The sequence below is a fragment of the Amblyomma maculatum genome, chromosome 1, assembly GCF_055883805.1.
Source record: "Amblyomma maculatum isolate TAMU_Amacu chromosome 1, ASM5588380v1, whole genome shotgun sequence".
NCBI lineage: Eukaryota > Metazoa > Arthropoda > Arachnida > Ixodida > Ixodidae > Amblyomma > Amblyomma maculatum.
The window spans coordinates 413346501-413372287 of record NC_139344.1 but is presented as its reverse complement, the minus strand read 5'-3'; the positions used below and the strand labels follow the sequence as shown (position 1 = coordinate 413372287).

The window sequence follows — 25787 nt, the reverse complement described above, 5'->3', positions numbered from 1 at the left end:
CCAGCTCCATCTCTGGGGGTGTGGGAGGCCGTGCTGCGCTGCTTGGACCCGGCCATCCATGCTCGGGTCACTGAGTGGGCCGAAGAGATCGCCGACAGGACGCAACTGGCGGCCATCTGGCGCGGCCTATAATAAAACTGCACCCTCACCTCTCAAAGCCGATGAAAATAAGTTTTCCCATCCATTCATTCCTAATCTCATCTACCCACCTGACTTTTTGCCATCTGGTGTTACACTTGCCTTCCCCCGTATTCCAGTCAGTACCCTTCCGACTACAGGTTCGGACTACTAGTTACGACTACCGACCAGCGCCTTGGTATTGCATGGCTTGCCTGTTTTTGTATGTTGATTTTGACTAGAATATCATTAACTCGTGTTAGTTTCTTAGTCCACAACGTTCGTGGTCTGTTTCCCGATATAACAATAATTTTTATCTGGTTGTAGATTGCGCCGCTGCCCTCAATTTAAGTTCCAGTATTCTTAAGCCGGTCACTTTTGTATTGCTTAGGCGAGTACGGTTCATACACAGCGGTCGCATACGGATCATTTTGGGGATACTGGTATACTACCATTCATGACCTGAGCATGATTGACGAAGTGCACTTCACTAATGCTACTCCTACTTTTTTTCATACTCATAGGGTGTATTGGTAGTCATTACGTGCAATGAGTAGATACACTCACTCTTTACTTACAGCGCCCCGCAGCAACACTGCTGATCCTTTCCGAGAGTGTCGAACGCCGCTTTAAATTTCCCCATGTTATTCAAATGATTTTCACATGCCTGCATAGTCCATTGTTTATCTTTAAAAAATTGTCCCCTGTGAAAAATGGCAAGGGAATTTAATATATGCGTCGTACAACTCTGAAGCATTCTTCTCAAGCATGCTCAATTTTCTTCGCATTACACTTCCTAATGTTGGTTACCTTTAGCTTTAGCTTCGATTTATTATCTCTGTTGCATTGAAACTTCTATTATCTCTGTTTAGTTGGAGAATCTCGTGCTATGATAACTTGTTATTAAATGTTCTTTCTTCTGAGATATCTTCTAAAAACATGTGTAACTCTGCTAGGCCAACGTTTGCTGCACGCGCCACAAAGAAATATTTGAAGTTATCACTAAGAACCAAACAGGAGCAGGAAAAAAAAATTGTCATTGAGGATAAAATCCATTGCGCAAAAAGCACTAAATAAATACTCCCTGACACCTTCTTTTGCACCGTTTAAGTTGGTTTTCTTTATCGAGTTTTCATGTCATGCTTGTGTTTCTTGTTACCCGTTCTCATGCATTTGTTTCTCACTTTTCTGCCGTCTTTAAGGTTTACTGTGGGATGATCACACGAGAGATTGAACAGGCCGATTATTTGGCATTTTTATTTTCCTTGCTTCTGATGTATAATTTGCGCGTGTTATTCAAAAGGCCAAAAGTGAAACTGTTTTGTAATAACGGAAATATTTGAAGAAGAAAATTATGAACGATGACCCGGCGGAGACCGCATTTTCGATCATAGCTCTTTGTCTTAATTTCGTAATGACATCCGAGAGGATTTATGCAAGTCACAGGAAATATATTTTGCACGTTAAATGTATGGCTGGTAAGGAGTAAATTAGGCTTTATGCTACTCAAGGGACTTTCGTGTACTTGTGTTTTAACTTTTGTCAAAAATCGGAAAGGGTCATCTGAGACGTCCTAAAGATAGTATGGTGTCACATCAGCCTTGTAAGACATTCTGCAATGCTGAAATCTTCCCTCTTTCCTTCTTAAGCTCGAGTGTTCGGTATTGCAGTTTGTTGTCTTAAGATCATGTAAAGATTCAAGCAAAATATTAAAATGAACGCCGACAGATACCTGGGTGTCGGCCGGTGTCACCTGAAGGAAACTCCATACCAATTCCTACAAGATTTACCTACCCTTAAATGGCCACAATATTACCAAATTGTACGGTCTTTTTTTGCCGCCTTGTGGATGGAGGGTGTTGAGGAATAGCAACTATATTGTTACTCACCTCTGCTGCACTTTTCCTCATTTTAGGGAATGCTTCAAGTGGCTGTAGCCTACTTCAGATATTCCGGTGTGTGCTCACCGCTGGCCTTCCTTTGCTTCGCGTCAAGCGCCATTCTCGTGGTGGGTCAGTTGATCTTGTTTAGACAGTGGGCATCGATAGCTACTCCTGAGAATGGCGCTGCTCTCCACTTGAGCGGAGATATAACTCGGTGGCTGCTTCTGGTTTGCATTGGAGATGGTAAGTACAGCACATCAGGCATTCCATAGAATAAAGTATTTATATGTGAAGACTTCAGGAAATAGAAACACACCTATAATACCATACAAGCAAAAACAATTCGTGGTCCAAATTATTATTTAAAAGAGGCACGTTCTGCAAATATTCAGTTCATTTCTAATTGAGATTGACTATGACGTCAGTGGGACGATAGCATCAAAAGGCAGGAAAACAAACAGCTCATTACAGATGCCTCTAGCAAATCTGTGCCACCGTATCCAGTCCTGCCTATGCAATCGCAAGAACTGCGCTGCGCCAGTTCGTCCCACATCCGGCTCCCAGATTCTCTGCTGAGACAGCCGCTACAAGGCTCGAGAGATGGATCGTTGCAGTCCTGCACTCGTAGGCATGGGCACCAATCAGGCTTTGGGACATGTTCTCGAGGCGCGGTTATGCAAGCAAGTGATATCATGAGCATGTTCCTATCACGAAGTGTCCTCCAACTCCCTAAGCCGGTTACGAAGCTGCAGTGGAGGAGGACCAAACTGAACGGAAAGAAACACTGAATACAGCCCCAGTAGTGATTTCCACGAGAAGTGCGACAACTGAAACTACAGACTGGCGAAGGGAAGCAAAGCTATGAGAATAGAAAAGATGCTCAATTTTCACCTTACAATCTTTTTTTGAACTTCGAATATCTATCAGCTGTTTTGTGGATCTAAAACATCATACAATGTCTAGTTTTCTTCAGTTGAACATTTAAAACGTGCATCTGCCGTAAAATATTTGTCTGGTGAAATTTCAGTGAGGGCTTCGCTTGTAATCACTAGCATTACAATATTTGACTTGTCTGCAACTATGGCCCTGGAACAACATTGAAAATGATTCTGCTAAAAAACGAGACCTGTTGGCACAAGCGAAAATTACACCAAATAGACAGTGTTAAGAGGGCGCAACGCAAACGCTGTAGCTTTAGCGATGTTTTATATAATACGAATTTTTTTATACCCTTGGCGCATCTGCTTGTATAACGCTGGCAATCAAAACCAAGCCTAAACTACTAGGCTCTCTAAACTGCATTTTCCAAATTGACCGGCAGCTCAATGGGCGCCAAATATGTTCAGATATAAAGAATTCATGGATACGTGGATGATTATATGATTATTGTCGACACCCCCAAAATGACTTTCAGGCAACTTGCTCTGACGCAACAGCTATTTATGAACAATATCTAAATCCACAGCAGGTGACACATGTAGTGCCAACAAAAAAGGAAATTCGCTCCCCTCACGTCAGCATAACATTTGACGAAGGACATGTATGCTGGGCTATGTGCAACAAGCAAACAAATCACTGCTGCCTATAATTCAGTGAATTAGGAAATGGTTAAGCCAAGCATGGGAAAAACGAGCTTTAAAATTTACTAGAGAAGTCCTGCGAGCTCAAAGCAAATAACAATTTCTACACTCAAGTCAAGCGATTACACGCAGCCGAGTATGCCAATAAACTTTTGAAATATGTGGCAGAACTCACTAGATAACGGTTTCCACTTGAAAGTAAGGCAGATAAGAACAAAAAATAGCAGTATTTCCCTGTGCTGAAAGGATGACAAATAATTTGAAAAGCGAAAACGGACAGCGAGTAGAAGTATAAGTTGTGCTTTCAGCATCTGGTACAATAGTGAAACTTGATTTGGTTTGTGGTTTAGTTTGTGGAGTTAAACGTCCCAAAAAAACTCAAGCTATGAGAGACGCCGTAGAGGAGGACTCCGATAATTTCGACCACCTGGGGTTCTTTAACGTGCACTGACATCGCACAGCACACGGGCGCCTTGCTTTTCGTCTCCATCGAAAAGCTGCTACCGAGGCCGGAATTCGATCCCGCGTCCTTGGGAACAGTAGTCGAGCGCCGTAACCACTGCGCCACCTCGGCGGGGAATAGTGAAACTTGAGCTCCTAGATTTTGGTGTTCGGATTTCTGGTTACTATGACCGATATTGTTATATTAGGTCTGCATATTAACTGGTTCATACATCTTTGTTGATGGATGGAAACGATGCAGGGTCTAAGTTTCAAAACATCTTAGTGAAAACGCCGTTTTATCATTTATATGTCCATTTGTCTCTAGCTATCATAATGAGCTCACGTAATGCCATTAAGGCTATGCGCAAAAAAGACAACACAAAAAACAGAGGCAACGACAGGATGACCGCTCGTCCTGTCGTTGCCTCTGTTTTTTGTGCTGTCTTTTTTGCGCATAGCCTTAATGGCATTACATGATTCAAGCCAACTAGCCCGACAACATCTCTTAATGAGCTCACGTTGTGCTAAATATGTAAATTCGTACTCTTTATTCGATCTAGAAAGTTACTTCATTGCATTTAATTTTTGTTTTCTTAAACCTCGGAGCATCTGTATTACAGTTGGGGTTGTTCCTCCCCAAACCGCTTATCTGAAAATGCAGCTCTATCAGTGTCAGCCTCCCCACTTTTCATTTTCGCATCTTTACAGTTATCTTCAGACTAAGCGCCGGCGTTCTGCTTGCGTGGGCCACCTGGCGTCGTTCGCTACGCCTCCACGCAGTCATGCTCGAACGGATTGCCGCAAGCCCCCTCTCGTTCTTCGACTCGTCGCCACGAGGGAGAATCTTTAACCGCTTCTCGGTTGACCTGGAAACGAACGACAGCCGCGTGTTTCTGTCGTACAAACAGATCTTCCAGAATGTCTTCTACGTACTGGGACGTCTCGCTCTGATTGCGACGCAGACGCACATCGTGTTTGGCCTCGCCTGCTGCACGATAGCGATACTGCTCTTTGTTATGGTACGTTTCCTATCTGGTCGTAAACTTGAAGTGGTGAAGAAAAAATCAACGCGCTGAGTAAAAAACAAATATCCTGGCTTTGATTTCAGGCTCTAATGTGGTTTTGCATGAAAAAAAAAATGATATGCTAATAATGATGTTCACCTTCTTCCCAAGTCACATGAAATTGAACTAACGCTGCGACAAAAAATAAAACCTTGTTGAAACTAGCTTCGAAGTACGCTTAGCTGAAGATTAGGTTTCTCAAACTGTCTGAAATGAATTCCCGAAGCGGTTATTTTACCTGTGTTTGCAGACGGTTAGCAGTAATCAGTTGAAGCAAAGAAAATTTATTTAGCGCGAAATACTTAGAGGATCTCGTGTTAAAATGCTTGCCGGTGGCGGCCTTTTTTTTGACAAATGTGAAACGATCAAATACCTCGATACATGTCACTGAGGTAAAACGTTGTCGTGAAATAGTAACTAGAATTTTCCACCTGAATTGTGTAATTCGGCGGGGCGTGCGCTTCGAGTTCATCAAATTGTTGCGCCAAAATTACAAAAACAATCGGGATTATCACTCGTTTTGGTGAACAATCCTAGGACTTTAAGCTATAAGCGATAGCTGCAAGCCGCCGTTCCTCACCTAGTGTAGCACACATACTAGCGACATGTGGACAGATACGCCAGTACCAAATTTTTATTTTCCTGCAGTAGTACAGAGCAATGAGTGGTATCAAGCGTGGATAGTTGTATTATGTTTGTAGTTTCTCTAGTTTTCTACGAATAATGGCCGATACAAATTGAATAACACGAGCAGCTGTAGTCTTGCCACCGACACACCAACAAACTTGCTCATCACTTAAGTGTGCAATAAAAGAGTAACAAATTCAAAAACTTGAGAATTTTTGCAAAAATATATAGGCGTGCATGCAGAAGTCGTCCCGTGTGTGTAAGAGAAAATGGACTTAACGTCAATTACCTTTTATTTGTAAATGAAACAATTGCCAGCGAACAACGCAACACTAACGCATAGTTGCCGTATGTGGGGTGTAGCGTCTGTTGGGGCACTTGACCTTTGGAACGCTATACAAACAAGCTGAGGCCTTTCAACGTGGCCTGTAATCTTAGACCACGTGCCTGCTGATATGCTTTTTTATTACGTAGTTGAAATCCAATGCATACCTTCAGCCTTGGGGCCGAAATCAAACACAGCTTAGTCACGCCAAGAGGTTAAAAACAATGTTTTTAACTTATAGGGGCGGTCACTGCAAATATAAAGGCTTGTTAGTTGTTCATAATGAGTGTTTCTTGATTAGCGCACAAAACCCACTGACCTATCAACAGGGATACGGCACACGCTATAAATATATTCCGTGCACTGGTATCTGGTCTCTGCTCATTTGTTTCTTTTTGGGCCTATATATTCTTACATTGATCAAGATCATTCCATTCACTGTTTTTCCAATTTAATTATGTCAGCCTCTGTGAGTTCCGAATGCCGTTTGAATTTAGAGGGGACAAGTGGATCATTCGTAAGTAAATGAGTATGCAAACATTCCAAATTTTGTAATACCTTATTGATTACCCCCCCCCCCCCCCCCCCTTTTACTATCGAGGTAGTGATACATACCAAGCTCAGAATTTTCACTTACACATTAGTTATTTTAGTGCACTTTCAAATAATCTTCAAATATTTACCACAGTTTAAACAAAGCACACTCTAGTTTCTCTCCTTATGATGTTTACAAGAACAGTGAACAGTGACTCCACTCGGCATGCTGTTGGGCTCAGCGCTACGGAATTAAGATGGCTTAGTGATAGAGTCCACTAGTGTGGCGGCATTCATGACTCGTATACACGGCTTCTCAACTGAAGTGTCGCGCGGCAGGCCCCAGGGAGATTCTGAACACAGTGCCTATATGCATCATTCATGCAGTAGTTCGTACGCTTTTCTCGGCAATTTCCTATACGGAATTTTAGCTGACTCTTTCTTCGGCCTAACCGAGCGGGTATAATCATATGCTGTCCAAAGCAGTCATGATTCGAAGGCGTCCCAGTGCAAAAAGCACTTGTGTACTCAGCGACAACCGCATCGGTTTTTGAGCCCAAGGTAGATTTGATTAATCTGCTGCTTTTCGTTATGGTGTCCTTCATAAGATATGCGTCACTTCATAGGTGTGTTGAATACTTCACACAGCTACCAGAGTTATCTGCTGACTTCGTTTAGCCTACCGCCCGTGAAGATCACTACGGCGCCTCAACGTTTTCGGCTCTAACTGCACAATTTATGGTGTTTCTCCGCAGTGCTGCTAGCAATTGGCTTTTCCACGCGACCTACTGGTTCGTAGAAGTATTCGAAAGGCGCGTGAAAACTCGTAAAATATTTCATTCGGAATTCAAGGAAAATGTAAAACTTTCTAAGTCACTCAATGCGTTATCCCGTTGCAAGCTGTCACATTGTATGGGAAACCAATATCAGTGTTGGTCACCTATTGCTGTCTAGAAAGTCGTAAACACGGCATAAGTGTAAACAAAGAAACAGGCGCAAAGAAGAAATACATCGCTGCTAAACAAGTACTCGTAACATTATAAGAAATTGCATGTTACTTTGCCGGAATCATGACTAGCTATAGTGAGTTGGTACAGCTCATTTTTTCTCTCAAGTTCATCATGCCCCTTCGCTTTACTGATGCTTTTGGGAATCCGTTTTGCGTAAAAACTTGAAGAGCAGAAACAGCATTGTGAAAATGAGCTAAACTGAACATTTAGAATGCTGCAGCGTACGTCATTCACCCGGAGCTTTAGTTAAAAGCGCTGACATTCGCAGAGTGTTTTTGCTTTTCGTAGAAGGACACTATTAGATAAAAAAAAAAAAAAAAAACTCAGGAATCGGTTGAAACCGTGCTCGCTGATGAAGTGAGTAATCTTTTGGGTGGAAGTCCAATTTAATAATGATGCCACAATGAATAGTCATACGGTTAGCTTCTTTTTTTTTATTCTGATCGGCTGGTCAGCGCTACTAACTAACTATGACAATTACTGGTGTTTTCAGCGACACTTCCTTCGAGCTACGATGATGGGGCGCGTTTACGAGAGCACGAGAGCATCGCTGCTGCTGCAGCATCTGACTGAGACTCTGGAATGTGTGGGGCTGGTGCGGTGCTACAATGTCACGGAACGCTTTTGCGCTCGCTTCCGAAGGCTCATGACGTCATATCTTGGTGCCTACAACGTGTTCTCTATGAGCCTTGGATTGGCCTCCCTGCTCATCAGTTTCTGCGGCCAGATCATCATTATGCTCACAACGGCTATAGTCGTTGTGCCAGCTGACGGAAATCCTACGCTAGCAGCAGACGTCGGCTTGGCGCTGCTGTCGTCGATCACGGCAAGTAGACTCCAATATCTTTTATCAAAATTTGTTTTTCTTGTCAGGAGCAACTGTCTCATTTCGTGAGTGTAATTTGCAGTTTTTCGACGGTTTCTAGAATAGAGAATCAATTCTTCCTGTAAATTTTCTTCTTGATCAATTTGAGAGAGCAGGTAAGACAAAAACCATAGCAGCAAGTATTGGTTTACCGGTGCTGCATAGTGATCTGCAAAACTATTACAGTTACAGAGCTTGGAAGTTTTTGTCTAACATATCAACGCAAAATGTCCTTCTGGTAGGCTAAACTCTGGTGCAATAATATTGGCTACCTGAAAAGTAACACTACAAACTATATTCATGATTTCTTGCCGACATGGTAACTACAGGAAATAGTATAATTTGCACTGTACTGTAGTCAATAAGTCAAAGGACTGTCCTAATCTTGCGTTGCGTAGTAAAACACGCCCTTCAATCTGTTTTCTTGGCCTGTGTGGAGCAGATTAGGGTCATATAATAGGAAGTGTGAACGTTTTTGGCATCAGCAAGAATTAGGGGCATTCAGGGCTAAGGTTAGACGATGTACATATTGTTGCCTTGGAAGCATGCATAAGATAGTCGGAAAAAGTGTGTTCCTAAACACAATATATCTGAAAAATGCTCTCTATCAGAATTTCTAGACTTCACGGTCAGTACTATCGCATAGCGCACTGAGGGCGCGTGTAAAGAAACACTTGGTGCGTTCAGTGGCTATGTATAAACGCTTGAAAAGTTGCCCTGGGTATAAAACTGCTTCTTTATGATTATCGAAGAAAGAAGAAATGTTTGCCTTCCTATTTAAAAAAATATAACATATAAAACAGAAGCTTTTAGGAGTTGACTACCTAGCGTATACTTCGTTAACGTTCACTGAGCAGCTCTTCTTCACCTCGTTTTTATTAAACGGGGGACAGACTCGTTTGCGCCAAACCACAGTGGGATGTAGCACTCGCCGCCTTTAAGAAACAGTCCGTACAAACGCGGGAAGTCTTTTTTTTTTTTAAGCAAACATTAGTTAACTGCATTTTCTCACTATATTCACGCTCGTGGAGGCAAAAAATGTTCATCTTCAAGAATAATATGTTTAAAGGTAGAAATCAATAGCGCAGAGCTTATGGCGGCCCTTAACAACGTTCCTAAATGGAATAAGAGGTGGCACATGAAGCGTAACTCCGAGATGAGAGCAATGCGTTGCGGTACAAAAACCTCAATTCATTTCAGTACCTACTTTCTCCATTCAAAACCAAGTCCTAGCATAAACAAGTATTAATATCTCTGTGTGACATCGTTCAGCAAAAGAAGACGGAATATGTTAGGTGGGCGGATGAAATTAAGAAGTTTGCAGGGGTCAAGTGGATGCAGCTAGCACAGAACCGGGTTAATTGGAAAAATATGGGAGAGTACTTCGCCCTGCAGTGGGTATTGTGAGGCGGATGATGATGATGATGATGGTATCAGACTTTTATGACGCCTAATTCAGAATACACATCAATTGTCTAGGATTCCTTTTCTATCAGGAAGGAGAATGTACCTGACAAAATCCAAAGAAAAGCTGCCGCTTAATTTCTTTCAATAAAGTTCAATTGTTTAGTTCACAGTAACTATGGTAGAGTCTTTAATCAAACCCTACAGTGCCGGCGGAAAGTACTGCAACTAATATTTCTGTATGCATTGTTTACCCACAAATTAGAAATAAATTCTGCGCCATGTCTATCATTTCGAAAACCTGGCAAACTCGAGTCTCTCATCCCGTTGCTCTGGTTCCGCACTTAGCAGGACCCAATATTTTTCAGCACTCTTTCTTTCCGCCACTGATTGGAACACTTTGCCAGCTTATATAGTGAGTTAAGTCTCTTGATCGTATAGATGACCATGTTTAATGCTTCAACTTTTATTTTTGTGTTCTGCCCGAGTTTTTTCTTATGTTCACGAATGTTTATTCTTCTTTAGGGCTCCACTGTTGCTTGGACTGTAGCCTGAAGTATGTCATCATTATTCAAATACAAAATTCGAGGACACTTTGGTGACTAAAGTGATGAAATGCGAAAGCCTGAGGGCTGCATTCTGCTACGCGACTGCAACGCATGAAGCGATTAATGCAGCTACGAGTAAAGCGAGCGACTACTCTTCCACAATCTGCGAGTGCATTTATTCAGTGAATTCTGCTTGGCAGCGATGTGATCGTGCTTCTTGCATCTCCGCATCTCCTTGCATTTCCGAATTTACTGTTCTGTGGTTAATCTTACCTGGTGCGCAGCATTAGGTAGTAATATTTATAAATCATTATGCAACTGTTATATGTTCGTAATTATAATTATTCAGTCGGTAATGTGTAATCTGTATTATTTCTGATTAGTGATTGATCAATTACACAACTGTCACTAATTAGTAATGCATAATTGTGGTCCGTAATAATTAATTAGTTTTTGTTAGTCATTTATTACAATTGATCATTGATTGGATAATGGCCATATACGGCACTCATTCGCACATACTGTGGTGGTGCTCTGATTAGTCGAGACCTCCATGACGTCATCCTGTCTCGACTAATCAGAGCTGCCACAAAAGCGTGATACGTTTGCTGACGACAATGATGAGGCAATGCTTTCTCTCCTACTCTTCTTTTTCTTTCTCTGTTTACTCATCTGTGCGCACGAGGCAGCGGAGGTGGCTCAGCTACAGAGCCAATAGCAGGCCCGTGCATTTTATTTTCCTTCTTCCTTGAGTCGCAACCAACGCGATGAGGCAATGAAGGCTTTCTCCTTAAAACAAATTAGTACCTCTCGTTTCAAGCTAGTGAGAAGAAATCCATACAGACGCTCTTAGATGACCACTTGGAATTAAATTGAAGCACGCCATAGCCGTGCCTTATCTTCCTTGCAACCTTGTCTGCAAAAACTGTCAATGACTGCGACACATGCATTTCATTTCTCCACGCTGTCTAGCTCAAGAAACCTCCTGTCTTGAATCAAATCACCATCAACCTCCTTACAACTTTGTAGTCTACTGTGGATATATGCTATCTTCATCTGCACAGAAATTTTGAACAAATATACATACATCTGTACCTTACAGCGCAACATGATAGTGGTAGCAGGTGGGTTCAGAACTTCAGCTGAGGTCTGAAACACAAATCAAGTAGTTCAAGTGAGAAGCTACTCATAAACTCTTTATTCCGCATACGTGTTAAAAATGTTCCAGTTGTAAGAGGAACTTTCACTTATATATATGTAAGCCACACTATTAACTAGAACTGCTTTAGCACGTAAGTGGAACCAGATTGAGTGTAGACACGTGCCACGCTATTGTGCAGAAAGTCACTCAATCCTTTTTCCGCCTTGAAGCAATTTTTTATCATTAATACATGAATTATTTTTATATTTTGTTTTTTACAGGTATCATTCGCTATGGCAGGCGTTTTCCAGGCCGTCACATGGACCGTCCAAGGCGATGTTGCGTTCAAGAGAGCATTGGAATACACTGATATACCACCAGAAGAGGCAAGATAAACTTTGAAAACATCTTCTTTCATCATCGTCATAAATCGAATAGCGCTCAGCATTCCTCGTACAGAGCAGTTAATTGAATATTTATTATAACTGACCAGAATGGCCTTGTTCGTATTATTTGTACAGATATCAACAATAGTTTTCTTTAACGCATGTATTCGTCCTGCAAGAGACCTTTCGACTAGGTAGAAAACAATATTGCTAATACAAATTTAAGGGACGGATGGGTCTCCTCCGCTTCACTGCCAGAGCTAGTACCTATGGATCTCCTAAATGTTTTTGTAGGAAGGATAGAAAACAAGCTGAATAATCTGGTAATCTTTTCGAGATAACTTAAAAAACTTGGTCTTGAATGAGTGGCATTTAGTAGGCAGTTTCTTGCGCGTAATATCGACCTTTCCCGCAATTACACTCTTATTCCGACATCTTCTCAGTAATATTATGGTCCTAACTCCACGCCTTGTTGAAGTGGGTAGTAACACAATTTTGAATGTTGTGACGTGGACCTTTGGTGTTTATCCGCCGCTCTCAGCATTAGAAATCGGCGGGCAGGGCAACGCAGATGTAACCGCCAATGGTTAGTTTATTCTTAACACATGCACAGCTAGTCACGGCTTGGTGTTCCCTATTTTAAAATCGGAACGAATGCCATGGAAGTGTTTTTTTAATCGCATTCTCAACCTGAGGATGCACAGAGCATGTAGTGTGTTCGCATACAGTACATATCAAAGACTCGTAGAGCCTTGAAAAATAATATTAGAGAGTCTCTTAGATGCCTCTTGAGAGGAGACCCTTCTTTTCCTATCATTTCTCTCTGTCGTCTCACTTTTATCGACGTTCGTTACAGTACTACATATAATGGGTCTACAGGAAAGCAAAAGCGTAGTATCTGTAACACTTTCTCCAGAAAATGTCCTTAGAATTTGCCCCATCGCTTCTGTGGCACGGCGTTCCTTGTCGCGCGCTCAAGTGTGGTATTAATGGCGGGAACGCTAGACAAGAAGGAGATATCTCTCGGAATCTCGCGCACAGCTCTCCCGCACGATATTTGCTGCCTTTTCATGAGTCTAGAAAGGCTTTTCGCTAATAAGCGGAATATAAACTTACCTATTTAATAAATCATGCGCAACAACGGCAGCACACAGATATAGAGACGACAAGACATGCGCTACTTGCAACAATTTATTGAAGCTGATAAACAGCTGTCTATACAGCCGTTAGAGGGCGAGGGAAAGAAGAAGGGAACAAAGTGTGAAGGATGAGTGTGCGATAACAAAGAAGCCACAAGAAGGGATATGTGTGATACAACGGTATCTCAAACATGTCTAAAAACTTACACTCTTTAATGCATATCATTGAGGGAGTGCTAACACAGGCACTCCAACTCTTTGTATTTTGTGTGCCTCAATCAATTCGCGTGCAACTGTGTCTTTACTTTTGCAGACGATTCTTGCTTCTTGAAATTTGGCTTTCCAACTCCTCTTTTCCAGTTTCCCGCATTCTTTGCAGTGAAATGGAATGTTTGAGCCTGTTCCGTTCTTGTGCGATATTTAGTGCTGTGTTAAAAGCTATATAATGCACCGGCAAGTTTGTCCGAGGTAAATCTTTCCACATGTTAGCGGGATGTTACACACAACCCCCATGGCACATTCCACAAAAGGTTTAGCATGTTTAGTGTCACAAGTTTTTTGGTATCGCCACAAGAACTGATCATTCTACATAATGATGCTAGTTTCCTAAGGGAAGAAGAAACAACAGGAACTCTGTACTTGACTGCCACCTACTTCAGATTGTGGACAATGTTATGGGAATAAGAAATTGCCACCGGCTTACCTTTCTTTTGTGCAGCTTTGCCTTCGCCCTTCTTTCTTTTTCATTTTTTTTTCACCTTTTTGAGTCTCATCTCAGTGACAGCGGAAGAAGGATAACGTGCAAGTTTTAAGATATGTTTTAGATACCATTATGACCCATATTCCTTCTGGCGCCTTCCCCTTTTCCTTCACCTTTGTTTCATTTTTTCGTTCCCTCCGCCCTCCAATGGTAATATAAGCAGCTGTTTGTCAGTTCCAATAGATTGTTGGAAGTAGCGCATGTCCTGTCGTCTCTATATATATGATATATAAGAGCGCCGTCGTTGTTGCATTTGAATTATTTTGAAGTAATGCACCAACATGTCCCGCAATGTGTTTTACTCAAGTTCCCCTAGACTTCCCAACTTATGAATACAAATATAACGCTGTTACCGATAAGGTAGCTTTAAATATCAAAAGTATTATAAAGAAACTAAATCGAAAAAGAGCTGTCAAAAATAGTGAAAATTACACCTGTTTGAAATATTATTTATACCTTGTATTTAAGTATTTACTTCACGCGCAGATACATTTCGACAAAAAAGTGCAATGCCATCGGAACCTAGAAAATGAGGCAATACAACTGTTGCTTCAAAACAGAAATGATCGGATGTTGGGCTCGGCAGCACTTCTGGCATGAGGTTCACCAACCCGATTGTCTTTTTTGCACAGGTTATCGCCACTACGCTGCTTCTACCGGCGGTTCAGCATGATCCGCTACGATGGACAGCGTCGCGTAGAATATGGCTCCCCGATAAAGACCGACACGAGGCCGATAGGCCGCAGCTACAACTGCTGATGACTAGCGGATCCAACCATACGTCATTTCGGACGATTACATCAAGCTACGGAGACAGCGCCATCATGGCGTCGGATCGTCCGCTGCCTGGTATAAAAGCCACAGGAAAACCTGGACGACTCCTTGGGCTCGGCAGCACTTCTGGCATGAGGTTCACCAACCCGATTGTCTTTTTTGCACAGGTTATCGCCACTACGCTGCTTCTACCGGCGGTTCAGCATGATCCGCTACGATGGACAGCGTCGCGTAGAATATGGCTCCCCGATAAAGACCGACACGAGGCCGATAGGCCGCAGCTACAACTGCTGATGACTAGCGGATCCAACCATACGTCATTTCGGACGATTACATCAAGCTACGGAGACAGCGCCATCATGGCGTCGGATCGTCCGCTGCCTGGTATAAAAGCAACAGAAAAACCTGGACGACTCCTTGGGCTCGGCAGCACTTCTGGCATGAGGTTCACCAACCCGATTGTCTTTTTTGCACAGGTTATCGCCACTACGCTGCTTCTACCGGCGGTTCAGCATGATCCGCTACGATGGACAGCGTCGCGTAGAATATGGCTCCCCGATAAAGACCGACACGAGGCCGATAGGCCGCAGCTACAACTGCTGATGACTAGCGGATCCAACCATACGTCATTTCGGACGATTACATCAAGCTACGGAGACAGCGCCATCATGGCGTCGGATCGTCCGCTGCCTGGTATAAAAGCAACAGGAAAACCTGGACGACTCCTTGGGCTCGGCAGCACTTCTGGCATGAGGTTCACCAACCCGATTGTCTTTTTTGCACAGGTGAGCAAACGCTACGGCAACTGCTATCGATCGAGCGACCTTTACCTCGTAGTGCTGCCGTGCCCAAGCCTGATCTGTCCAGTGTTATGTAATATGCTTTATTCTATGAAACGCCTGCTGCTCTCAGGAGACATTGAAACGAACCCAGGACCCGATACCGAGCAGCTCATGGTTCAACTCCAGGCTATAGCAGATGACATTAAAGAAATAAAGGAAGAACGCCTAGCTTCCATCGATAAAAAATTGGAAAACATTGCCGCACTTGACAGGAAAATATCATCATGTCTCCAGGAAATTGATGTCCTTAGAGAAACAATTACTGCCCTGGAAACGAAAATAGATGACCTGGAGAACCGCTCTCGAAGGTCAAACCTAATAATTTATGGTATTCCGGAGGACAGTGAAGAAGACAATGAATCACTGGAAAAAACCGTAAATGAGGAAATTGTAAAAGATATCCTAAAGATTGACCCCGTTACCATTGAACGAATTCACAGACTGGGTAGGGTTAGCACTGAAAAGAAAACTAGACCAGTGATTCTTAAGCTTCTTGACTCTCGCGACAAAACAAGAATACTTCAGAACTGCAGCAAACTAAAAGGATCCAAATATTCCGTTAGCGAGGATTATTCTGCCCGCGTACGGGGCATTAGAAAAAAATTGTGGGACGCTGCGAAAGAGTACAAAGATAGGGGTGATAAAGTTGCTCTAGTTTTCGACAAAGTGCGCATTAAAGGTGAATTTTTCTGCTGGGACAATGAGCAGAACTGCATTAAGCCAGTGGAAACCACGCCCCTTTGCACCGTCGCACCAAAAAACAGCCAAAGCGAAACAGTAACATTACGACCGCGCCGTCCTCACAAAAAAGCCAAATAACGTTCGTTAACATTAATGCCCGTAGCATAATGAACAAGGCTGAGTCCTTAGCAAGCTTACTCATCGGCATTAAACCAGACTTTATGGCAGTTACAGAAACCTGGCTGACATCTGATATAAAAGATGCTGAGGTTACTCCCCCCAATTATGCTATCGTTCGAAAAGATAGAGCAACACGTGGAGGAGGGGTTGCCCTCTTCATAAACAAAAAAATACAATTCATTGTACTTCCAGATATTGAAGGTTTGGAAGCAATTTTTGCAAAACTGCTGCTTGGTTCTTGCTCTATTGTAATAGGCTGTATTTACCGTAGCCCGTCAAGTGATCTAGACTTCATGTTAGCGCTACATCACTATTTGGAACATCATTTTTTAGGAGCCAGACTAATCTTGCTCGGTGATTTTAATCTCCCAGATATTGACTGGTACACAATGAAACATCACAGTGCTTCTTCCCATGCTCTTTTTGACATCATGCTGCAATTTATTCTAACTCAGATGGTAAACCAACCAACACGTGAACAAGGATCTACACTTAACACTCTTGATCTGGTTTTTGTTAGCGATCACTTTCCTCTCGAGGACACTAAAATAGATATACTTGAAGGAATATCTGATCATAAACTAATCATGTGCAGTGTGCCACTTACTAGCGCATATTCCGTCTCAAGCGCGCATACTACCATTCTCGCTTTTTCCAAAGCAGATGACACTAGCATCCTAGACCATCTTTTCTATGAGTTCGACTCCTTCAATAATCTTGCACTAGATTCTTCCAGTGATATTAATGCATTATGGAATAGATTTAAAACTATTGTATCTTACTGCATTCATAACTTCGTCCCACGGAAAAAGAAAGCCATTAGAAAACGCAACCCCTGGATTACACGTGCTGTAATTCATGCAATGCGCGAAGTTAATCGTCTTAAAAAATCGTTGAAGATAAAATCTTGCTCGGGAACAAAAAGTAAACTATCTCAAGCAGTACAAAACCTAAAGGTACAAATAAAGGCAGCCAAATTACACTACTTTTCCTACACGCTACCCAACTTTATAAGAACTGCTCCAACAAAATTTTGGTGTTACCTTAACCCCAAGACTACCAATGATAATCCAGTCGGAGAAGAAGATAGCACTAAAAAAGCGAATACATTGAATGATTATTTTGCTTCGATATTCACCAAGGATAATGGTACAGTTCCTCCTCTGAGTAAACAGACCACAATAAATATTGAACCTCTAAATATAACTGAGAGTGGGGTACTGAACCTGCTACTGAATCTGGACACTAAGAAGGGGCCAGGGCCAGATAAAATCCCAAATTCCTTTTTGCATAGGTATGCCGAGTGGGTATCCAAATACTTACATATAATATTTATTAAATCCCTCTCAACTTGTGCTCTGCCAAATGAATGGAAAATAGCCAAAATAATACCGGTACACAAATCAGGAAACAGATCAGATGTTAATAATTACAGGCCCATCTCCATCACCTGCACCGCGTCTAAACTCCTCGAGCATTTAATCCTTAAGCACATAAATGTTTTTCTCGAAAGTAACAACATATTGTCTTCATTCCAACATGGCTTCCGTCAGGGGTTTTCAACCGTAACTCAGTTATTAGAATTAGTGCACAGCTTATCTCAAACCATAGACAACCAGAAACAAACAGACCTAATACTATTAGACTTTTCAAAGGCGTTTGATCGGGTGTCGCACACTAAGCTTGTTAACAAATTGCAATCGACGCTAGGCCAAGGCGCTATAGTTAACTGGATTAGCAACTACTTAACCGACAGGACACAGTTTGTACAAATCAATGATCAAACGTCTAATATAGTTCCCGTTGCATCAGGCGTACCCCAAGGCTGCGTCTTGGCACCTGTATTATTCTTAATCTTCATCAATGATATAGTGACTAATCTTAACGTTGACATAAGACTTTTCGCCGATGATTGCATTATATATCGAGAAATCAACTCATTCGATGACCACATAGCTCTGAACACCGCACTAGAAACTATTAGCAACTGGTGCACTGACTGGCAGATGACACTTAATGCAATAAAATCTGCTGTCATGTCAATAACTAGAAAGAAGCATACATCAAGATTTCAGTACACTATAAATGGCACCCCTACCGCTGCAGTTAATGAACATAAATACTTAGGCCTATTATTAACCTGTGACCTCAGATGGAACGCCCACATCAGTTATATAACCTCAACTGCACTAAAACGACTATTCTTTATCAGGCGGCGCCTTAAAATAGCTCCCTATAAAACTAAATTACTAGCCTACAATACACTGATTCGCTCTGTCCTCGAATATGCAAATGTCGTATGGTTTCCTTTTACCAATCAAGACATAAATAAAATTGAAGCAGTACAAAGGAAGGCAGTAAGGTTCATATTCAATAAATACAGAACAACTGACTCACCAACTGAAATAATGAAAAGACAGGGAATAAAAACACTTCAAACCCGAGCTAAAATTGCAGGCCTCAAACTCCTGTACCAACTACTTCATCGACACTTAAAAGTTGATCCCGCTAAATACATCGCTTTCTCTGCAACTAGACCGACACGTAATAAGCATTCAAATACGCTAACTGAAAATCACTTCCACACTGACTGCTTCAAATACTCATTCTTCCCTTCAGCCACGAAAGAGTGGAACAGCCTGAGTTCATCTATTACTAATTTATCTTCGTTTACTAAGTTTGGAACCGCAGTGGAAAGATATTTAACATATTAGCAAAAAGTTATTTTATGCTCATATTTTCGGTATGCCACCCGTTCGATAGTGTTCTTGTTCTGTTCCTTGTCATTTACGCGTATACATGTGAAAACAGTACGTTTATGTTTTTTTCTTCTGTTAGTGTAGTGTCGTAATACATGTATAATTCTCGTTCATATCTGCCTCATATTTGTGTTTGTTTGTATAATATGTTTCACCATTTTTGTACCCTATGCATTTTACATTCTTAATTTGCTTTGTACATATGATCATGTCATTGTGTGTTCCTTATATGCTCTATATACACTTCTCTGTATTAACATATGCCCACCTGCAACAATCCCGAATGGGATTAGCAGTATCTGTAAATAAATAAATAAATAAATAAATAAAAGCCGATGATTTAGCCTACTTCCCAAGTGGTTAGCGCCAAAGCAGTCGTGTGCAGCAACTTCACAAGCCGAATTCGTCGCTGCAAGTGGCAGACTTCATAAAGGCTATGCTAATACTGGCGAGCCTAATAGCGGCTGGAAATAAGTAATATAAGGACGTTGTCTTTTTCGTATTGCAGTGAACGCAAATAAAAGTGCGGGTTAATACACTGACGATAGCCTTTGCTCCTCTCCGAACGCATCGCTTACTAATGCATGCTACATGCAAACAATGTCAAGGTCTATTCACCAATAAAGCAGTGATTCGGTCGCTTCACCTCAAAGCTTGGATGCCCTAGTTGCGTCTCCTAACTGCGCAGTTAGGTAAACGAATCCGAAATGAAAACTTAATCGTGAATAACTATAGAATGGGGCCCCAGATAACACAAATACATTAGAAAGGCAACGAATGCAAATGTGAAATATAGAACAAATACTGCCTAACATGATGCACCATTCCATCCTTTGATTGTCTCTACTTTTTTATTTTTTTAGGAAACCAAATCGCGAGATCATTGCTCCTCCCGGCCTTCTTATTTCGGTAGTCCGGGTCTGTATACAATGACGTCTGAAAGTGGTTGGCCCAGCAGAGGAGAAGTTATCTTCGAACACTATAGCGCATCGTACCGACCTGGTATCACGGAAAATACGCTTAAAGACATAAGCCTCGCTGCTCGACCGGGAGAGAAGGTGAGTGGGGTCTCGATGTTCCTAAGTTGTTCGTTCGCGTAATTTTCAATATTTGCATCGTCAAGCCTTGCAGAGTGCACAATCGTTTTTTTTTTTGTTCATTTTTGCGGCAAGGGAGCAACTGATATTTGATGGTTCTTTAGCGATTCTGAATTACAAAATAAGGGTCGATGTCCTAGTCCTATAGCAAAACAATAGTGACTGTTCTACTGCAGGTAGTATAAAATTGTGTAGGGTAGTCGTACTAACGTGTATCATCACAGCATCATCATCGCCAGCCTGATTATACCCACTGCAGGGCGAAGGCCTCTCCCATATTTCTCCACTTAACTCGGTTCTGTGCTAGCTGCATCCAATTGACCCCTGCGAACTTCTTAATCTCATCCGCCCACCTAACTTTCTGCCGCCCCCTGCTACGCTTTCCTTCCCTTGGAACCCAGTTTGTTACCCTCAGCGACCATCGGTTATCCTCTCTTCGCACTACATGTCCTGCCCAAGTCCATTTCTTCTTCTTAATTTCTACTAGAATGTCGGTAACTTGAGTTATTTCTCTGACCCACTCTGCACGCTTTCTATCTCTTAATGTTACCCCTACCATTTTTCGTTCCATAGCCCTCTGGGTTGTCCTCAACTTAAGTAGAACTCTCTTGGTTAGCCTTCACGTTTCAGCCCCATAGGTGAGTACAGGCAAGATGCAACTGTTGTATACTTTCCTCTTGAGCGATACTGGTAAGCTGCTAGCCATAATCTGCGAGTGCTTGCCAAATGCGGCCCATCCCAATCGTATTCTTCTTGTTATTTCCTTTTCGTGGTCCGGATCCGCGGTTACTACCTGTCCTAAGTAGACATATTCTCCTACTACTTCCAGTATTTCGCTACCTAATATAAACTGCTGTTCTTTCCCGAGGCTGCTGAACATTACCTTAGTCTTCTGTATATTGATTTTCAAGCCTACCTTTCTACTTTTCCTGTCTAGGTCATCAATCATTATTTGCAGTTCATCCCCCGAGTTGCTTAGCAAGGCAATGTCATCAGCAAATCGCAGATTACTGAGGTGCTCTCCATCTACCCTTATCCCTAACTGTTCCCATTCCAAGTCTCTGAATACTTCCTCTAAACAAGCTGTGAATAGTACTGGGGAGATTGTGTCTCCTTGCCTAACACCTTTCTTTATGGGAATTTTGTTACTTTCTTTATGCAGAACTATGGTAGCTGTGCAGCCACTATATATATCTTCCAGCACTTTCACGTAGGGCTCGTCTACCCCCTGATTTCGCAATGCCTGCATCACCACCGAGGTTTCAACTGAGTCAAATGCTTTTTCGTAATCAATGAATGCTATGTATAAGGGCTGGTTATATTCCGAGCATTTTTCTATCACCTGATTGATGGTATGGATATGATCGATAGTAGAGTACCGTTTCCGAAACCCTGCTTGATCCTTTGCTTGATTGCAGTCTAAGGTAGTCCTGATTCTATTAGCGATTACCTTAGTAAATACCTTATACGTAACAGACAGTAAGCTGATTGGTCTGTAATTTTTAAGGTCCTTAGAGTCCCCTTTCTTGTGAATGAGGATAATGTTTGCATTCTTCCATGGTTCCGGTACCGTCGATGACACCAGGCACTGCGTATACAGGGTGGCCAGTTTTTCTAGCACGATATCCCCCCCGTCCTTCAGCAAATCTGTAGTTATCTGATCCTCTCCAGCTGATTTCCCCCTTTTCATAGTTTCTAGTGCTTTCTTGACCTCGTCCTTCGTCACTGGTGGAACGTCTGACTGTTTTTCCCTACCGCCAATCTCATTACGGTCCTGACTACTTTGGCTACTGTAGAGATCTGTATAGAACTCCTCGGCTGCTTTGACTATCTTTTCCATATGCTGTATGCTGCCCACAAATAGCAAAAACGATGCCCTAAACGGGGTAGCGTCCACTTCCTGCAATCACATTCAAGGTCCCACCGTAGGTCTACTTTCCGTAGGTAGCACTGTCTCACGGATGCCGTAGCTGGGCAGGTCCACAATAGATGCATCGCACAGTTCCTTTGAAGCACCACGATGCGGGCACTTTTCGGACACTTGTAAGCGTTCCTCGGGCCACCGATGACGCACAGAAGGGGTCAGAGCCGCTGCTGCTCGAATCCGGCGCACAAATACCTCCTCCTCCCGAATGAAATTACAGGGGAGAGAGTCCGAACGCGGAGGAATTAGAGAACGTGCTCGCAGGCGGGGTGGCTCTCCAAGCAACCTCTCCTTTTGTAATAAATGCTTTCCACCACCACCACCAAACATTCTTTCAAACTCACGTTCTTTCGCATTTCCGCAATGCAGATCGCTGCAGTGCTTTCAGTTTTTTTTTTTTTTACCATATGGCGTCGCTTAATAAGTAGCAATGCATGCCAGATTAATCAGAAGTCTGAAATACTTATATGACTAGGTGTATATTGCCCTTGCAAAATCCAATAGAAGCATCATAATAAACCAAGTGATAAATAAAATTAGATGCCAGTGTTCAGTATATCAATGAAATTTGTGAAGTGGTTAAACATGTGTATGATCGCACTGTAAAAATCGGTACATCTTGGCTCCGAGGCTTTACGAATCAGTCAGGATGAGCTGACTGCTGTATTTCCTTTTTCTGAAATGCTCCAACTTGAACCCAGCTCTATGCCTGCATCGCATGTTAACCTCATAATAGCGCCATAAATTAGCACTATGCGCATTTCGGAGAAATCTACGTCTTTTTGTCTCCTTTTATAAACCCCCCCCCCCCCCCCCTCCCCCTCAAATTTACGTCTGCAAGTTTGGAGAAAAGAAGTGGCGTGCGTTACGGTGAGGGACCCCTAGTCGGAATCTGTGGTCTGGTTTAAAAACGGTCTTTGTCTTTTTGAGTGGGGGAGAGGACAAGAGGGAACCCGCAGGAAGTGTTTTTGGTTCCCGAGAAATGAGGCCGATTGTAATATGTGCCTTTTACTAATGCATTCGAAAGCTAGGCAAAATGTAAATGAATGCATAAAAAGATTCGCGCGGACGCTGGCACGCGATAGCGAAGTGTGTACGTTGCAGAAAAGCTGTTGTCGGTGTCGCGGTTGCAAAGCGAAAATCAAAAGTAAGTAAAGAAACAGCAAATATTTCGCGGTAACTCGCTGAGTCGAACACGGCTCCTTCTCACTATAATTCCATTTACATTGTCATTCAAGATTGTGTTTATCATCATACTCACAGCCAATATTTTCCGGAAAATAAATAGTGAATTTCGATGTATTTCCTTGACATGATGTAAGTTATGTGCAGTGTCTCCTGTTCTTAAACGTGTGCGTTCTCTGTTTTGGCCATTTGTCATCACGCATGTCAATGTACAATGTCCAGTAAAATGTTTTCTAAACACTGCTTTATTTTCTTTCTTCAGCATGATATTTTCGACAGTCGTTTAAATGCAGAAAAGAGCTATACGCTACATTTACAAAGTAATCAGCCTGTAGCCGAACTGGCTCGATTGAAATATGCAACACCGTGCCGCCAAAGCATGTCTTAACATAACTCTACTAAAATGGTGGCAAAGAAAGACATGACATCACTATATGGGAACTAGTCCGTTTGATAGTCATTCTCTTTGCAAGTGTCTCACAGCTGGTCCGTTACCTGATGGAAATTAGTACTGGAGGAAAGGAGAGGCTCAGCATTGCACGTATTTCACAGGGTATGACGTCTAATGAGAAAGAGCATGTAAAAGGTTTCGTGGTCATGTTGGGTGTCCATTATGTACCACACACTGTGAGAATACAAACGTTTTCTCTAGCGTTTCATTTAACGCCCCAAAATAATATCGCATCTTTGCAGGCAATAAAAGAGTGCTCCATTGTATCAGGTCTATTATATAGCCGACAATTAACAAAAGAAATGTTTTTAAAGCCACACTTTCCAAGGAATAACCTCGGCCTGAAGTTTAAAGAACTACGTTTTAGGACAAGGTGAAGGTGGCATTTTACGCACTCTTCTCAACACAGCGTGCCACATATAATTCGAATACATATAATGGTATAATGGCGGCGAGAACAGGAAGGACATGAATTCTTTGTATAAATGTTTCCTCAAAACAGAGAATAAGTAAATGAAACTGCCAGAAAACTTACTGAATCGTAAACTTCCTCTATAAGACCAAATAATAAAGGCCGATCGGTAAAATTGGAAGAGACCATAAAAAAGTTGGGAGGAAGGTTCACAAAGGTTATTCACAGGGACGGTCTGATAATTGGAATTAGGCTATTACGGAAAAAGACGAAAGGAGGGACTCTGATAGAACCGCATTGCTTCTCTCCGAAAAAAGGTGGACCTAATGTGTGAATCGCCCTATGATTGTCAGTCATTATTTAGGTGCGTCGTTAGAAAGATAGTAATTCCAGCAAATTATTCAGCAAGTAGCAAAGAACATTTTCGTTTTGCTTATCTGCGATGCGGCGCTAACTGGAAAATGCCCTCGATAGCACGGTGTTGCCGAAAGAGATGGCGGGAGGCGCCGCCCGATTATAAAACCTATGCATTCATTTATCGTCTTCAAAGCTTTGGAGTTTAAGAACAGTGGAAAAGAATAGACTACATGCTGCAAGCGGGAAGAAATGACATAGCAGAGGTTATCTTATTGGTGGTTAATATCAAGACAGGAGTGAAATTTTACCATGAATAAATTAGGCAGTGTAGTATGTCGTTGTGAGGCGGAAGAGCAAGTGAAGGGGATGCGAACGGGGCATGTTAATCGTATTGGGTTGATCTCTTAAATGCGAAGCTTAAGCATTTGTCATAGGACATCAAGAGGTGCGAGAGGGGAGAATGCGCGGCATGAACACCTTAGGGGGATATCTCTGAAAGAGGGGTAGCAAGAAGAAAAATAGACATTTGGGCGAGTTGGTATCGATTCATATTGGAAAGGCACATCGCAAAAAGAAATGGAACAAAGGAAGAAGACATACACACGAGCGCTGATTCGCAACTAATTTTTTATTGGAAAGAAACACATCTTTATACAATTTCTTCAATGATAACAGTCGCAATGTATAAGCCAGCCTTCGGTCATACTAGTAATTAAAGAGGTAGCGTTCCTTGGTAATTTTTAATCGTTTCCTTAACCTTTAAGGGAGAGGTGGGAACGGGTCGAAAAAAAAACTATCATTAAGAGATTATAATTTTTGATATCTTTTATTGACCCCTTCGGATGTGTTTTGCGCAAGTACATACTTGTTATCATTATCACTGAAGAAATTGTATAAAGATGTGTTTATTTCCAATAAAAATTTTGTTTCGAGTAAGCGCTCCTGTGTACGTCTTCTTCCTTTGTTCCGTGTCTTTCTGCGCTGTGCCCTTCCAATATGAAGGGGTAGCAAATAATTGTCTGCTTGCACCGCTGTTCTGTTCGGCGAGGGTTAGTTTTTTTTTTTTTAGTTTTCTTTTGAGCTCTACCACATCTCCCGCCGGCACCGTTGCTGTGATTGGCGAGGGGCTCTCTTTTCTGTTTTAAAGCAAGAGTTTTGCGACCCACATTGATAAAAAGTTTCGCTGCTCAATTGAACCACTCACATGGTATCGAAACCCCCATACAGTAAGCAGCAGAAGCGAGCAGGCGCATGTGGAAAGGAAAGGAGCCGCACATGTAAGTATGCCTTTGAGGGGA

At 42.2% G+C, this 25787-nt stretch overlaps 1 protein-coding gene across 1 annotated transcript in view; it reads left to right on the top strand.

Moving 5' to 3' along the window:
* LOC146208964 (multidrug resistance protein mrp-7-like) overlaps positions 1-25787 on the top strand; it is a 77443-nt gene that overhangs the window by 34463 nt on the left and 17193 nt on the right. The window contains exons 12-16 of the mRNA XM_084579607.1: positions 2033-2243; positions 4733-5043; positions 8078-8410; positions 11824-11928; positions 19927-20121. Coding sequence (XP_084435733.1) covers positions 2033-2243; positions 4733-5043; positions 8078-8410; positions 11824-11928; positions 19927-20121 — 1155 coding nt within the window. The remainder of the gene's footprint in view (positions 1-2032; positions 2244-4732; positions 5044-8077; positions 8411-11823; positions 11929-19926; positions 20122-25787) is intronic.